At 38.7% G+C, this 17,489-nt stretch overlaps 1 protein-coding gene and 1 long non-coding RNA gene across 2 annotated transcripts; one reads left to right on the top strand and one right to left on the bottom strand.

Moving 5' to 3' along the window:
- Positions 1–116: 116 nt before the first annotated feature.
- LOC113652365 (stereocilin) lies at positions 117–16,722 on the bottom strand. Its single transcript, XM_027161350.2, has 29 exons — positions 14,985–16,722; positions 13,780–14,898; positions 13,380–13,404; positions 12,802–13,297; positions 11,822–12,709; positions 11,640–11,702; positions 11,248–11,370; positions 10,942–11,108; positions 10,676–10,862; positions 10,468–10,583; positions 10,266–10,398; positions 9,338–9,520; positions 9,212–9,250; positions 8,959–9,135; positions 7,985–8,134; positions 7,584–7,642; positions 7,243–7,366; positions 6,802–6,884; positions 6,580–6,715; positions 5,486–5,682; positions 4,952–5,042; positions 4,697–4,856; positions 4,420–4,589; positions 3,990–4,145; positions 2,808–2,950; positions 2,571–2,719; positions 1,356–1,453; positions 1,100–1,247; positions 117–277 (listed from the first exon to the last, which is right to left on the bottom strand). The coding sequence occupies exons 1-29, from the start codon at positions 15,061–15,063 to the stop codon at positions 189–191; spliced, it is 5,748 nt and encodes a 1,915-aa protein (XP_027017151.2). The 5' UTR covers positions 15,064–16,722; the 3' UTR covers positions 117–188.
- LOC125139467 lies at positions 1,482–4,703 on the top strand. Its single transcript, XR_007138523.1, has 3 exons — positions 1,482–2,029; positions 2,578–3,756; positions 4,441–4,703. It is a non-coding gene; the product is annotated as an uncharacterized LOC125139467 (long non-coding RNA).
- Positions 16,723–17,489: the final 767 nt, after the last annotated feature.

Genomic DNA, 17,489 nt, shown 5'->3' with positions numbered 1-17,489 from the left:
TGTGTGTGTGTGTGTGTGTGTCCTTCCAGATTCATCCAATGTTGTCAACGTGGAATGAAATAAAAACAAAATGAATGATCTGAACAATACCATGGCCCTTTTTTTCTGAAGTTGGTTTTTAATCAAAAATGTAAGAACTTAATAAAGTACAGCAAATAAATATGAAAGTGTAATACTCCTATGGGTGTTTATAATAAATGAAACAGAGAACAGAGAAACAAGAGTGAGCATGCTGTGAGGTTGTCAGCAAACCAAACTGAGGGAGCCTGGTTCCTGCCTGTGGAGACAAATACACTATGTTACAATGACAAGTAATAACACAGACAGCTGTGCGACTGCACTTGCAGGGTAATTTTGGCAGGAGGACCAATGCATACATCAGCTAAGCAATCAACAGAGCATCAAAACATACTAACTCTGAATTATATGCAGTTATACCACAGCTCCTTTTAATAATTGATTCTAATTGGTCAGAATGTCTGATAATAGTGCCACCTTCAAGGCAAGTGCCCTTGTTTTAATTTTATTGTTTCTGCATTATCAGCACAATCACAGTGACTTTTTCTGTGGATCTGCCACATAAACAGATTTTAGAATGTATGTAATTGCTGATATGGTGCGGTTGTAAGAAGATGTTTGCTTAGCATTTTTGGAAGGAGTCAGGAGTAAAACGAAAACTTTGAGGCTTTGAGGTTTCTCTGTAACATGACAAGCTGGATTTCTGTCTTATTCATAAAACGCTGGTGAGTGAATAACTGTTCACTGTTGCTTTAACATAAGTAAGTACAGGAACTTGTTTTGCAAATGTTCTACTAAATTAAAAGTAACTATAAACATGTAAAACATTTATGTGTTGTACTGTAATAGTGTGAATAAGGCATTATATTTTTGGCAAATAGCTGTGGTATGAGAGCAATACAACACTTGAGGATAAGCTGTTCTTGATATGTGGCAACTTCAAGACATCTGATTATTTTCCTGTAAAGGTCACATCATGCGCCATTGCGTACACCAATAATGCCTTTCTACAGAGGTGAAGACACATGTGACCTCAAGTCAGCAGCTATGTTTTATTATAGAGGAGTGTATTCTGACTGACCTCTGTGTTCAAGCATCACATCCCCTTCATACAGTGCCTTGCTTAATGCTTGCTTCTGCTCTTGGTCCAGTTTTTGCCACTGCTCGTCTGTCACAGCCCACGCCTGTTCAGAGCTCAGCCAGGACAGCTGACTTGCACTGAACACCACCTGTAAAGATCACAGCGACTGTATGTAATTTGGTTACAGGTTGGCAATGCTTGTGTTATACAATGTTACACTGGCTTAGGGAACACTGATAGCGTGTGTGATTCTTACAGACATCTTTTTGGGTGGTATCATGGATATTGCCAATGGAGTCAGTCCTTCTATTTGTTCTTTCACAAGGGATGACAACACCATATCATCCAGCCCAGCTGAGGAAAAAGAAAGGTCATCATTGTGAATAATGTCTCAAGCAAACAACCACCTTTAGAACTATCCAGACTATGAGGCAAGCTTTAACTAAGCTACCTGTTTTGGTTCCTTATACCATGCTAATGTTTGGTGGAAGTGTAACTGCACAAGAAATACTTTTATACAGGTTGAATTTTCTATGTTGGCAGACAGCCTTATCCAGTGCGACATACAAAAGTGAAGTGAAAGTGCATAAAAACAGCAGAATCCTTCTGATGTTGCACAAAAGAAACCGACATGAACATGTCACATTAGCATCCTGCAAGGAAAAGGACAGTTGATTGTCCATGGTTACACAAGGTTGCAAGCAGTGGCCGAAGACGGATCAGAGAGCTGTGCAGGGACATCGCTAGATCCTGGCCTGGGGATGAATCACTTAGGATGACCAGCAGTTCAGTTTCAGTGAGATTGAGTTTTCATCTGATGAGCCATCAGCCACTAGACATGCAGAGACCCAAGCAGAAGCTGGGTTTCTATCCACAGTTTTACAGATAGCATCAACCACAAATTCAGCTGGATGTGATAGAGCCATACAAGTGAGTTCACAACCATACTTTAATTTTATAAATATAATGCTATATTGACAGAATGATGCTATATTATGTTACATGGTCAAGCTGGCAAACTAGCTATATTTTGGCTAATATAACACTAATCCTTAGTCTAGCTATTTTGCAAAATACAAAAAAAAAACTGATTCAGTGAGTGATCTTGTGTACATTTTTGTGATTCAGTCAACATTTTTTGTAGGATTGTATGAATGTAAAAATATGTAGGATTTTAAGATATCTCAGTACTAAAAAAAATCCTCTGGGGCAAAGAGATGAAAAGCTGTATTAAGGTGTAGATTTTTTTAAACACTAAAGCTACAATACATTATGTGGCTGATCTAATGTTTTTAAAATTATTGAACAATGTAGGTTAAAAGCACCAATTGTAATCTTTATGTATAATAAAGATGCCTGGAATATTAAGTGACTAATGTAGTCAAGTGACATACAATATGTATTTTGTTTTCACTAAGCAAAGAGAATTTAATGGTACTACATCATACATTTGCCCCACGTTTTCCTCTACCTGCCAGAGTCCCAATCTCAGTGAAAATCTCAGAGCTCCATCCGCTGACTGCACCAAAAGCCAGGGAGCTGGAGAGTCGAGTGGTCAGAGCCTCAGTCTGCTGCTCAAAGCACGACAGATGCGTCTCCCTCAGGAACATCGCAGCCACACTAACAAACATCACAGAAAATTGTGAACAAATTGCAGATGCACATTCTGATCTATATCAAGCACTTGGAAACAGAGTCTTCCTCTAACCTCAGGTTAAATGCGTCTAGACGGGAAATTTCCGCAGGAGTGAAGCCACAAAGTAGATTGCCAAGAGAAACCAACTCGACCACTCCGAGGTCTTCAGGCTTCTCTTTGCGGTGGCGCAGGAATCCCTGTAGAGCCGCTCTCATCTGTAAAAAATATGAAGTGGTAAATTAAATGGGAAGCTTGTAAAATGTGTATGGGGTGTATGGTGTCCTGCAATGGACTGGTCTTCCATTCAGTGTGTATTAATGCCTCAGACACTATAGACTCTGGATTCACAGTTACCCAGACCATTATACGGGACTCACTGAAGATTGATATTGTATACAATAAATATGAAACCTGCTCATATTTCAAAACCACAGAGTTTATCCAGTATAACATTGCTGCTGAATTCTTTACTAGCTTTGACATTTTAAAACAAACAACAGAGAATAGATCGTTTAAAATTGGACAAAATGTATGTGTATGTTATCATCCCATGATGAAACCTAATCATCATCCATATACACATGTTCACATTAAGTACTATTTCAATGTTGAGATTACTTTTTAATTTAAAGACAAGCATTGCAGGTAAATACAGGTTTATATATGTTTGCAGACATACTGTATATGTCTAAAAGTAGGTGGCTACCTAGCCATCACATCACACAGTTTTATAGAATGCCTTTGTATGCTGTAGCATTAAGATTTTTCTTTAGTGGAACTAAGGAGCCCAGACTTGTTCCAGCATGGCAATGCCCTTGTGCACAAATAAAAGTCCAAAAAGACATGGTATGCCAACATTACAGTGAAAGAATTTGAGTAGCCTGCACAGATCCCTGCACTTAACCCCACTGAACACCGTTGGAACCCAGAACTCTTCATTCAGCAACAGTGCTTTGACCTGATTACTGGTTTCGAGGCTAAATGAGAACAAATCCCCACAACCACACTTCAAAATCTATTAGTAAGTTGTTTTTTATAATAGCAAATAAAAGGCTAAATCTGAAATTGTATGTTCAGGGATAAAATATGGGTGAAATTGGTCAGGTGTCCACATACGTTTGTGTACATACATAAGTGTACAATTTGAAAGTTTAACAATTGATCATAAAGGGGGTTGACAAATTGTTCATAGCAATAGCAACTTAGGTGTATAGACTCAGCTTAGGTGAACTATGAATGGGGGAAAAAACTTACTTTTCTTTGGTTCCACACTTTAAAACTTCCAAGATGAGCTACCACACCTAAGTCAGACAAGTTCACAGCCTGCAGCTCTCTCTCACTCATCTCGGTGAGGATACAGCCAAGCTCCAGTACCTGTGCTGGTCTAAGTGTCCTCACTGGCTTATAAAACTAAAAAAACACATAAACACAAACATCTGACCTATTAGCCTTGTCCCCACTGGTCACAAATTAGGGTACTTGTACTTGATGTTGTTAATGTGTTAATATAGTATCTATATGATTGCCTTAGTTAGCAACATTAGTTTCATTGTTAAGATGAAAATGATAGGAATCAAGCATACAGTATCTTGGCTAATATTTCAAGATATAATTGTTTATTTTCTAATAATAACGGCCAGACCATTCCTTAATTTTGGATTTTGCCATATACTGGCACACTTACTGGTCTGAGCTCTGTCCACAGTGCCCAGCGTTGCTCAGCATCCAGAGCACCATCCTGACCCAGGAATTCAACACACTCCTTCAGTTCTCTTCTCTTCATTCTATTGAGCTGATACCAGCGCCAAGCTGAGGGAAAAGTACCTTTGATATCCACGCACGTCGGGATTGGCTCTGACAAAGGTTAATGCACTTGCACATTAGATCATATCAATTAGATTTGATTCATTATTTTTATCTTGTGATAGATGCAGTATATTAAAGTAGTAAACATGCCTCACCTCTTCTGTTCCATCTCCGTCCTCTTATTATTTTGTGAATTAAACTGTAAATCTTGTCTTTTAGTCCTTTCAGGTCAGCACACACCCTCCCAAGCTCGGTGTCTTTCCAGTGCCACTGACTTTGCAGGACTTGCTCAACTGTGTCTTTACCTAAGTCATCCTAACAGATATATGGCATTCAACTCAATGGCATAACTCGCACAAATTGATGAATAGATTAATGGAAGTGCTTGTCTTGTTTTTGTTCTATCTTACCAGGGGCAGAGAGCGTATCAGCTGAGGTGTCAGGGTGAACACAAGCCGGTCTACATGCTCAACATCTCCTACAGTCCATGACTTTGTCTCTCTATAAATTAAATCCAAATCAAAACATCTATTATCTATTATCTATCTATTATCTATCTATATATCAATTTGTTCCATAGTCTGTAGAAGAGAAATATTCAGTACTGATTATTTTCTAACTTGGTTTACACCAGAATTTTGACAGCTACACCTTTCTTAGAAATGATTAAAGTGTTAAAGTGAATTGCAACAATCTTTCCTCAGAAGGTTTTTTATCTAAATAGCTTGTAATATTGTCAGTTGCTAGTTGCAAAAGCTTGCCAGTGGAAAAATGTGTTTTTGATATTGTTCCAGACAAATATAGTGAGATTAGGGCTGGTGCTGTCATTTACTGTATATAGGATATGAAATAGTGTTGGGATGATATCTTACTCCAGGAGGGTGTTGTCCTATCTATCCTACCTCAGAATGTTCCATATTTAACATAATGGCAAGAAGACCTACCCTAGCATAGTTCTCTCTGTAAGCAGAGAAGCCATTTCCCTGAAGGTATCAGAGGGCATGCAATACTGTTTCAGGTCCTCTAAGCGCAGCTTCAGTGCCTCTCTGTCCACCAGAGACAGCATGTCCCTGTCCAGAAAGAAGAGAAGAGGACCCAGCAGGTCCATGGAGGCCCCCGAGATTCTGTCCTCAGAAATCATCTGACAGAAATTTTGGAAAAGAAAAACAAGCGTGAGTGCCCAGGACAAGCAAATGACATATCGTTTAGTGAAGAGTAGCTTCACTAGGTCATAGATAATATCAGTCACCAGCAAAGGAAACTCTACTTACTTTTGTCTTTTATTTGATATACAATACTGTGCAAAGAAATGCTTGTTGTGAAGAAATACTTCATTAATTGTTTATTTTTTATTAATTTACAAAATGCAAAGTGAGCGAACAACAGAAAATTAAAATCAAATCAATATTTGGTGTAACTACCATTAGTGATTTTGTAGGAGCAGTGTCAGATGTATGATTAACAGATTACAGAAGTGTTGTAAGTGTAGATTAGTGTTACTCTGAAATCTAGAGCATAAGTCAAACTTAATCAATGGTCATGAGCCACTGCTGATTATACAGGTATGTGAAATACATACGAAAAAGGGCAATAGAGCCTGTGGCAAAATCTATTTAAGTTGGTTCTGCCACTAGTTAATGTGTCACTAGATATATTGATTCAGTTTTTATGCAGACATTCAGAGCAACTGAACGTATGTGTCTTACTGCATAAACATGTATCATATATAAACACACATATATACATATGACTGGTTTACATGTTCAGGGTTCCTCGTAATCCATCTGTTAAACCCATTTAAACAGAATGCATCATATTTTTTGGAGTTAAAAATGCTTGATGATCTAAAAACCCATAATTCGGCTCCAAGTTAAGAACCAATAATTCCCCTCCAACTTTTTTCCCCCAAAAAATATAGATGTTTTATAGACCATACCTGTGTAAGAAATATGTATATCCATAATGACTATAGGAACAAGTTTAGAAACAATGTCTAAATTACATCCATGCAGAAGTTCTCAAAAGCTATTTTTCTCACAAGCACTTCAATAGCTTTCTCAGCCAAAGTCATCTGCTTGTGTCGTGGAAGCTCCAGGAAATCAATAAAGTGTCTCTGAATGTGGTTCAGGACAGCTGAGAGTGATGCGTTGGACAGGCGCTCAATCATCGTCACGCTGTGAGACAACATCTGACAGTGAGGCAGAGGACATCAGAGGCTTGATGAATAATGTTGAAAAAGATCAAATATATATGATCTTACGGTAATCCTGCAGTGAATGATGGGTTGAAGCCATCCAGATCTATGTCTGGCCTTCTTCTAAGCTCCTCTAGCACACACTTCCTCTGTTAAAACATAATTAATTTGCTTTGTTGACATCAGACATTATAATGAAATAGAATTATTCACCCAGGCCTTGATTTGTATAATAACATTATTTTTTATTTATTTACTAAACAAGTTATACTTATTTTAGTGAAACAAAAGCATTGTTCCATTATACAAAAATGGCATTGGCATATTCACGTCATTTATTATTTACTGCCTATCCGGGATGCAAGCCTTCATTAGTGTCAGTTTGAATCAATTGCTATTTGCTTTGGCAGAGCGGTAGACTTTGTCTTGGAATAGCAATTGAAAACACAGATGCCAATGAATGTGAATTGCTGCATTGGGACTAAAGCTTGTCTCACAAATTCTCACCAGAGCTGGCCTCAATCCGCCGGGCAACTCTGTAATAAACCTTAACAGCTCAGAGAAGTCTGATTCATTGGCCCAAAGCTGTAGGTTCTTACAGCTCATGCCACTTGCAATGGGGCCTAAATGTCTGCAACAAGAAGAAACAAAGCGTACAATACTACAGAAAGCTACATAATAAGCCAGAAAATGTTCAGATTTGTTCTGTGTTGACAGGTTCGTCAGGGACAAATGGATAAGTCTTGGCAGATTAGCTGAAATGTAAATCATATGAGCCAAGTCCCAAGACCTACTTATGTGAGTGAATCAAAATACCAAAAGGCATGTAGCTGACTGATGTCACTTACAGTACTGTCTCTCGGGTGATGTTTTCAGTCTGCTGAATCATTCTGAAAAGCAACTGAGCCTGTTGAATGAAAAACTTGAGAAGTTGGATGGCAACCAAAATTGAATGTGATACTCCTTTTGGCTGAGACGAAATCACTTTAATGCATTACTAATTCATATCTTTTATGCAAGCCGTTCTAACACACTGAGCGCAATTTGCTTGATGGCAGGTGTGGGGCACTTCGTATTAATTTACTCTAAGGCTCATCTGTGGCATACACAATGAGCTGCAGCAAATGAGTGTGTCATTAGCTGTGGAAAGATCCATCCAGCAAGAACGGACACAGGTTGTGGAATTATCAACATAATTATCTGCTATTATTGTTTGCTATTGAAGGACAGGAAAGAAATAGGATATTACCTGTTGAGGTGACCAGGACATGTTTCTGTACAGAGAAATGTGATTAAGGATCGTCCGTCCGTCAAGCTCAGTGGCCAGTTTTTTCAGGGAAATGAAGGGTAAAAGGCAGTGCAGGTAAAGCGTGTCATTTTTTGACAAGTGCTCCAAAACCTTCAGAACAACAACACGTATTAGTTAGCTCTGAGGGTGACTGATGTTTACAGAAAATAAGGAGACATTGAACAAACATGAATTTGCCATGACCATTTAAAACTATTCATTATAATCTGGCTGTGTTGCCAGTTCCAGGTTTTTAGGCAGAATTAGGCAACAGCAGAACTGCACTGGTTTACTTATTGTCATAGCTATTCTTTATTTATTTCAGGACACCATATAGGACCATTGTGCCAGAATTACTGAGAGAAGAAATAATACTGCTTTGTCAATCTAGAAAAAATGCAGCATTGTTGAAAAGAAATAATCAATAATAAGAGTACAATTTAAAAAAAGATTTTAATTAAAGAACTACATATTGTGCTATTATTCATCTTTAATTACATTTAATGTTGTGGCAGAAACCTTATTAACTGATAGTGGAGACTTCTCACATAAATGTTAATTAAACATTTTCTAACAAAAAACATCAACACATCAATGATGGTCTTTTTATCAGTCATAGTGTAATATTATTGGAATTTTAAACAGACTTAACATGAACAATTACATTGTACAGTGCATTCCTTTGGATTTTACTGTGAATTTCTGGCAGAATTTAAAACCTAGATTATAAATATTATTCATTCATAATTACAAAATACAGCTACGTCGTTATAATGGCTGGAAAATTGTGGAATGTAGTGTTATAATGAGATAACGCATGTTTTTGGTTAAATGCTGTTTTTAAGTGGAGAATTGAGCTGCCGCTTCTTTGCGTAGGTGTTTAATTCATAAGGTCTTGGTTTCTTGGTGTAAGTATATATCGGTGCTGATGTTACCTGTTGTAGTGCACTATGCACCATTGCACGGTGTGCAGGCTGCAGGTCGCTCAGCAGAGAGCTCCAGCACTGACAATCTGCCTTTCCAATCGAGTCAGGTACAATTAAGTTTTTCAAGAAAGCAGGTGCTAAACCCCGAAATAATGGCTTTAGCTGGCATAATGTGTTGGCACTGATCTAAACAGGAAATGGAAATTAATACAAGCCTTTCTGTCTCCAGAAACTCTTTTGTAAATCATGTGATGCAACTTACATTTGTGTCTTGGAATATTTTATTTAAAATTTGTAATGCCTGCAATGGAAAGATGAGATCAGGATTAGTCTTGGTACAAAATAAAATCCATTAACATCAAGTCTATTGGAAAGTGTGTGTATTTACCTGTGCAGGTGGGAAAGTAGGTATATCAGGTTGAGAGAAGAGTCTCAATAAATAATTTGAGGATAATGATTGCAGGAATGATGCACCAAGTTGGGGTAATAAACCATGGAGAGAGGCCAGCGCTGGAGAAGACAACAAACTGGCATTCATGGGTTTGAGAGCCAGGGCCAGCCAATGCGAAAGCTGCAAATAGTGGAACTTCATGTCATATATGACAAAACACAATAAATATCAGTCACTGGTGTTTCAATCACAAATAAACACAAAGATTACCCTCTGAGCAAGGACATGTCTCTTGATTTTACTTTAATGCAGGTTTAAAATGTGTTACAAATGTGACATGGTCTTGGATATTAGCAAGACAAACAATATTTTGTGTTTGCAGACCACACCCTCGACTAAAAGACAAGGTCAGCCCACAATTTGCAGCTTCACAATTGCTCTAAAAAAACTTCAATCTTGTGTTCTGGGCATCTTTTGGCTTTGCTTTAGACATCCACTGACTACAGCATCATAGATGGAATTGCTGAATAAAAGGGAGAAGATGGAGAGCTGGTGGTTGTGGAAAATGATTAGACTGGGCATGAAGTAGCAGTACAGTCTGAATAGGACACCAATTAATTGCAAGGAAACAGGCACACATATATTCACATACATATTCACACCTAGGGGGAATTCAGTATCATGTTTTTAGACATTGGAGGAAACCATTGAACCCAGAGGAAAACCACCAAGAGCATTTGAAAGTATAAATAAACACAAAGAAAGTAACCGGTACCAAGGTTCCTGTAGCTTTGGGGCTGTGATACTACCTACTCACTGTCTATTTAGTAAAAGTTTAAAATAGATCTAATATTCGAGTATAATATATGAGTTAGAAGATGTGATAAATATGTATTTTAAAAGATTATAAAAGGCTTATGCTTACTCTGCCATTTCCACTGACATGACCATCTGAAATACACTGTGCAAGCTGCTGCCACAGAGCATCTGAAACTGGTGGTACAGACAGGAAACGCTGCAGCTCTTCTGAATTCATGTAGCATATTAGGATACCTAACCTGTCAAAGAAACAAAACGGCTCAGTTGTATGGCACAAACTGAATTTTTCTTTTAGAGAGATGAATTACCTCATTATGGTATCACTAGTGAGATTCTTCCTCTTGTTGAACAGGCTGCGAAGCACATGCCTCCCCCTTATGGCATCCAGACTGCTATTAGCAAGCAGTTCAACCAGCGGGCTGAGCTGTGAAATGTGTTTGCAAACTATACTTTTGTTCTTCTTAAAGACTTCTTGGAATTCATATAGACAAAATACTCTGATGTTTGCTTACCTACCTGCTGGGATGTCAGCTGTTGGAAGTGGCTGATAGGGAGATGTGGGAGGAGGGGAAGAACTGAGGTGAGGAAGTAAGGTGGCCAGGATGAAACATCTCCCACTGCATTTGACTGTAGAAGACGTTTAGCGAATGCTTGTTTCTGAGGAGACTTCATCTCCGAGCTGTGATCTCGAATAGCCATCAATCTAAAAGAATGTCAGATACATGAACATAGATATCCTCCTCTGTTCCTAAGTTATCAACATATTTTTATGTTTCACTCACACACTATCGTTGGCAATCAGTGATGCAGGGAAATTCATTATGTCAGATACAGACATGTACGGGATGAACTGTGAGAGGTCGACAAATAGTTCTGGAGTAACACGTGGGAATTTATGAATGAACGCTGCAGTCATAGTCTCCATGGCCTCCTTTTCCTTAGGAGAAGCCTTTCAATAATGCCAAGAGAAGCAATATTCATTTATAAGACTTTACAAATAGAACAAATTGCATTTACAGCAGACTAGATCCCTCTCACTGGAACAAATGAAGATGGAAAATGCATTAGCTCATTAGCTAAGTTGTTACCTGTGTCTCTACTTGGAGCTGGTCCCAACTCTGATGTACATGAGAAAGAAATCTTTTCACTGCATCTTTTTCTGCAGACAACACAAGAGTGCGTATTCTTTCTTTTGGCATCTGTAGGTATTCCTAGACCAGCAGAAAGAGACATATCATAGATTGTGAGCCAGTATGGCAGTATGTACAGTATTAGTTCAAAGTGTTAACAAGTAAAAAGCATGTTTGAAGCTCCTTAAAATGTTGGTCAGCTCAAGATTAAGCTTAAGGTTATTGTCATTTAATTCATTTAAGCTGTCAGGTTGTGTGAAGTTAGCTAATATTTAGACTGTTAGAAATGTATAATAAATACATTAAACTCTTCTTTATCTCATATCATTTCTGACAAGTTTGTATACTACCTGTATTAAAAATCTCAGTGCTGAGGAGTTGTCCTCTTTTTGAATAAGATCCCAAAGGACAGGCTAGAAGATTAACACAACAAACGGACCCTTTAAACAGTGTAACAAAATGCTTTAGGATAGCTAAATGTAGACATAACAACATTAGTCATAGTATAAAATAATAATTATATTGCACTTACACTAAAACAACTAAGAAGATCTTCCTTGAGTGATAGATTCTGCTCTCGTCTGAGAAAAACCCCAACAGTTTGGAGCACACTAACAGATGCATCAGGCCCAATGGTTGCCCAGAATGAGGAATTGTCCAGAAGTCTGGACAGAAGAATAGCTTGGCCAAGGCCTTGGCGTACCTCTTGTTCCCCTTCCTCAAGGCCTGCTGAGAGCCCCACAACAAAATCTAACACTTGGAGCACATAACTTACTGTGGCCAGCCAACCCACACGTTCATCAACAACACCTTCACAATGATTTAATTTATACACAGCTTCTTGTATAATTGGAATAGGATTTATACAGAGCTGATGAGTGTCAAAGTTATACGGTACAGGCAGCATGTCAAACAGCTGCTGGAGAACACATTGAGTCTCCTGCTTTGGTTCTGAATTGAAGTTGCAGTAGTCTAAGAGTATGGGCTGTTTAGGAACCAGCATGATATATAGACTCATGTTCTTGCAAATGTGATCCCTCAGACCTGCTGTGTCGCCACAGAGTTCAAGCAGATCAGAATTGGTGAAATGCTCTGTTGTCCAATTTAAAAAGTTACAGAGAGCATTTTTGGAATCATGGTGGGAATCTTTGTTCAGGATTTTGGAGCAGTATTCTGCAGCCCAGCCAGTGTGAACTAATGGATATGATGCATTGCCACACAAGGCTAATATCAGTGCGGAATTGTTAGGGAGAAAACACCTCCTAAAATCTTGTGCATTTAGAGATCTAACACTGAGCAGCTCTAAGCAGTCTTCGGCTGCTGTACTTCCAGAACTTCCAGAAACTTCACTGGAGAGTTGTTCACAGAGGTCATTAATACTTGATTTGTTGAGGTAATGGTAGTCCTTGGTAGCAGCAGCCTAATAAAATCACACAGTTACAGCATACTTGTCAATCAACCTCAAAGTTGTTTTTTTTTAACAGACATAATTTAAACATTTATTACTAATACCTGATGTGCTTGATGAAGCCAGAAGGAAGAGTTGGCACATACTGTATTATTGAAATCCTGTGCAAAGTATTCACTGCACACATGTACCCACAGGAAATCTTCCTCTGCCGCAGAGAGGTACCATGCCGCATTAGAGCAGCTGACATGGAGGTCAGGCACTACATGACCAGCCTCTGGGTCCAATGTTGCATCACCTCCATCAAAAAGATTACAGTAGAGAAACACAGTAAAGTTTGAAACCCCAGTGAGACCTGGAATGGAGGCATTGCATGCTGCTTCCAGGATCTCAGCTGAGACTGACAGCTCTGATTCTATTTGATCGTGGGACAACTTTTGGGGCTGGTGCAGTCTGGTTCTTTTCACTGATTGCTCTTGGTTTAAGTGATGTTTTTCTGTCTCCGCAGACGAACAGGTCATCAAAGATGGCCGAATCGGTAAACCTTTTGACGTGAAACCCATGGCTTGAGCATTCCATGTCAGATTATGTCTAATCCCCCTATGTGACAAAGAGTATTACAGTAATGTTAGAAATGTATTAAATGCATGCTCAAAACATAATATTTTAAAAAGTAACTTACCACAATAGCAACTGTCTCAGGTCACCTTAAAAAAAAGAAGTTGCAAACCAGGATGAGTAAGATTGTTCTCTGTTAATACAAATCACTAAAAATTACCGTGGGTTGTTAATGAATTGCAAAAAGGAAAGGACTGCCATACAATTAGGCTCAATGGAACAGCATAGCTGGGCACATAATGTCAGGGGTATATGGTTACAAATCAACAAAAGGGTGGGTAGATTATCCAGCCCATAGGATTTAGCGTATCATGATCTTCTTGATGACTAACATGGCCAATGTGATTTCAGGAATCCAGAAATATGTTTAAACTATAAAGATTTTATTGTTCAAAAATGTGTGTAATAAAAGCTATAGAGAAAAAGCTATTAAAAGCAAAGTGAAAATATAAGGATAAACTTGCCTATAGTGCACCTTCCCATTTCAGTGGTCTTTGGCTCACCAGCCATGCTACCTAGATCATCCAGCAGTGCCATGGTCACACGCGAAACCTTCCTCCTCAGATTACTGTACACTGTGCTACCCACTCTGTGCAACAATCCACGCTGAAGGCCGTCAAGACCCTGGACGAGGGCAGGATTTCGCTCAGCAAATTGTGCCGCTCTTTCCCCACTGTTTGACTTCGACAGTGCCTGCATAAGTAAGACTTGCATAGAGCTAAGGTGCTCCATATCTTGAGATTTATTTTTCTCCCCATGTAAAACCTCAGGTGGAATGCTAAATGGCTTCAAACGTCCTGCCAAAAAGGTACCATCCCTGTGGTCAGTGTAAGCACCTGCAGGGTGCAGATTCACCACGGGTTTCCAGTTCATTGTCTCCAGGAATGTTAGGAGTTTCTGCAGCCAGCTCAGGTTGAAAGTACAATCACTCTGTCCTTTCAGGGTGCAGATAAAACCCTGGAGACCTGCACTGGCCTGGCTATAGGTCCCACTGACAAGAGCTTGTAGTGCGGTGTCAAGCAATGCACTAATAGTCTTCCAGTTCTGCGACACAAATGTGAGAAGAGGTTTTTGCGGCTGTTGTTCTATGAGGGTAAGGATGCTCTGCAGCAGACCTAGTAGTCCATCCCAATGTGGGCTACCTCTTAGAGAGAGGAAGAGGTCTTGTAGCCTGAAGCTTGGTCTAGGAGGAATCCTCCCAACCCAATCTCCTAGTTGCGTTTTTCCATCGGACTGCGCAAAAGATTGCAACAAGTTTTCCCAAAAATGATCATTATCAACAGGGAGCTCATCATCTAGTTCAGCACTCATTTCCTGAAGATACATTGAGATGTTATAAAGAAATCCCGACAGCCTGTTTCGGTCAAATGGTTTGTTAAGAGATGATAAACCAGGAGCTTTCTTGGGCAGAAGTCCTAGAGACTTGAGACCTCCAACAATGTTTCTTAGAACTGTATGGATTTGTTCATCCTGTCTCCTCTCTGGATATGGCTGTTCTCTGCGGGGGTACCAGCCTCCACCCTTTCGCCATATCTCAACCAGCTCCTTCAGAATTGCATCTCTCTGTTCCTCCTTTTTATCTCCTGCAATATGACATTTGGATGTAAAGCCTAAATCTGATTAAAGAATATAAACTATGGTCGAACAAACAATACATGTATTTTCTCACCTTCAGCAGCATTGGATACTTTACCCAATAAGAAAACCAACCCCATTACAATTCCAAACCTTCCCATTCTGAGCGCCATTCACGGGTTTCAAGACTGTGTGGATGAAATCATACCGATGCTCCTTTGAGAAAGCACCTGTTCCTTTTAGCCTAAGACTCTCACGGAGTACAATGTCACACTGCAGAATGGATATCAAATGTTAATGACTGCCCACAGTCACTTGATTACACTTTCACTAACAAAAAACAAACTGCGGTTGCTTTGCATACAATAATCACTGGGGTTTTTTTTACATTTAAATGATCTGTAATACAACAAATTTATGATAGTCCATAATTACAGTATCAAATATGCGTTACTTGTTTAATTTAAAAAAATGCTCAAATAAAGAATGGAAAACAATTGTTGCTATATTCATAATTTTAACTGCTTATTATTTTCATTTCATTTATAAACATCTGCAATTTAAGTCTTCAGTGTTTTGGCCATACTCACATGTGCTCATAATCCATTCCCTCCATTGGAGTTGAGGGGAAAATGCAGATAATACTCATAACAAAAAATGATCATATATATGAAAATAAACCTTAAATACTATATTGTCTCCTTTCTGTCAGTCTGCACCTGTCTCCTGCTTTCCCTCTCTTCTGTCTTGCCAGAGAGTGTCACTTTTTTCGATCTGTTCTTCCTTCAGCTCTATTGGAACTTCAGCCAGAGCTTCAGGTTTCAGCGCCATTATTTGAGCATGTGCCAGCTGGCAGGCTTACCAAGTGAATTTATGTATGGCTTGAGGGCATTATTCTGCTTGTCAAAAATGACATCCCATGTGACATGTGGACTTGTGAGCATATCAGTTATGAAGTAAGAAACTATAAATATTATGAAGCTCAGTGTTGGTGAATATCACTGTAACATGTCTCAACATTTGATTGCAATTTGCTTCTTTTTTTTTAGGAAAGGACTAAGTCAAGAACATACTATATACTGTTACTGTTTAAATACAACAATTGCAAAGGTTGTCTTTTTAAATGTCTAAAGTCTTAGATTGCTTGATTATATCATTGACTATTCTGTTGTGTTTTTTTTTGTCTTTTTTTTTTTTGCCTGTCCAAAATTAAAAAATAAAGCACAGTATCTGAATCTGTAATGTCATGATTACCCTGAGAACTTTTTGTTATTTGTTGGACATGTCCTACTATCCTGTTACATAATATAACTTTGGACAATGTCCTTGAGCATACTGCTTTCCGTACACGAATGCCAAAAGGTCTCCTGCAGCTGTCATAAAACAAAAACTCTCCAGCAGCACACAATCAGGCTCTTCACTAACAAATATAATCATCTCTCTCCTGTCTGAGTTCTGTCTGCAACAGTGGAAACCTGAGCAGAAGCAGTGAAAGGACCAACTCAGGCTCCCCACAAAGCCTTTTAATTCTGTCAGTGTCACCCCCAGTGGAACAATAACTTCCTCTTGTATTATTGATACCTCGGGGAGCAGCGCTCACTCAGCGGCATGGGGCTCAGTTGGCAGCAAGCATATTAAATGAGAAACTTTACTCTTCCTGCCTTTTTCCCTAATTTCCAGAAGCTTGCACTTATAATAAGGACAACGCTAAAGACAGAACACTAAAGACTTGGGCTGTGAAAAATTATAAATTTTAATCATATGTGTTTTATGTGTTTTAATATTTAGGATATTATTCCAGAATATAACCTACAATCCTTAGTCCTTAAAAATACTTGAATGTTACTTGAACTAGATGTTTGTTGTACAATTGAAAAAAAAAATTGTAGATGTTTCTCAAGTATCCATTGGATATTTAATAGTTGTAGCTTCTACCTAGCTGAAAGGCACACCCTGGTTGCATATAAAATGATTAACTGCAACCAGTCTGTTGGACTCAGATCCTTCTATTCTGGTTACTGAGGGAATGGGACATAGGACAAGCACTGATCAACTAATATTTTGGTGGAGGAGCAATGTCAGCAGAACCAACTAAAAATTCCCAACCAATTGTAGTCATGTGGTTTTAGAAACCCAACAACCTGAGGATGAGCGATATAAATTACATGTGAAAAAAATGAGCTCTAGTACTGTAAGTAGTTCAAAATAGTTTCCAGTGACCATACAGTATGTTATTTGTATCAGTAATTAATAAATGCTAAAATGCAAGGTCACTGTCACTGCAGTGCTCATGTACCGTACCACAGTTCTGGTATTATGTTGGACATTATGGTGGCTACAATCAATACTTGTACTACAGTCAGTTACAAAATGCACCAATATGGATAAAAAGGCCACAGAATATGAGTCAGGCACACTAGTGCTTTATCTTTTTTCAGTACCAATGTCCTTTTAAGTAGTACTGCCACCATGGAGCCCCAGAGTTTAGGGAAACTGTCTGTAAGGAGTTTTGTGTGTTTTTGCGATGTTGGTATGAGTTTCATCCAATTTCTCCCCTCTTCTCCTGAAACATGCTTGTAGGTGGACTGACTAAATCGCC

Source organism: Tachysurus fulvidraco, chromosome 2 (assembly GCF_022655615.1).
Source record: "Tachysurus fulvidraco isolate hzauxx_2018 chromosome 2, HZAU_PFXX_2.0, whole genome shotgun sequence".
In the NCBI taxonomy this organism is placed as follows: Eukaryota; Metazoa; Chordata; class Actinopteri; order Siluriformes; family Bagridae; genus Tachysurus; species Tachysurus fulvidraco.
This window is presented reverse-complemented; position numbering and strand designations above follow the sequence as displayed.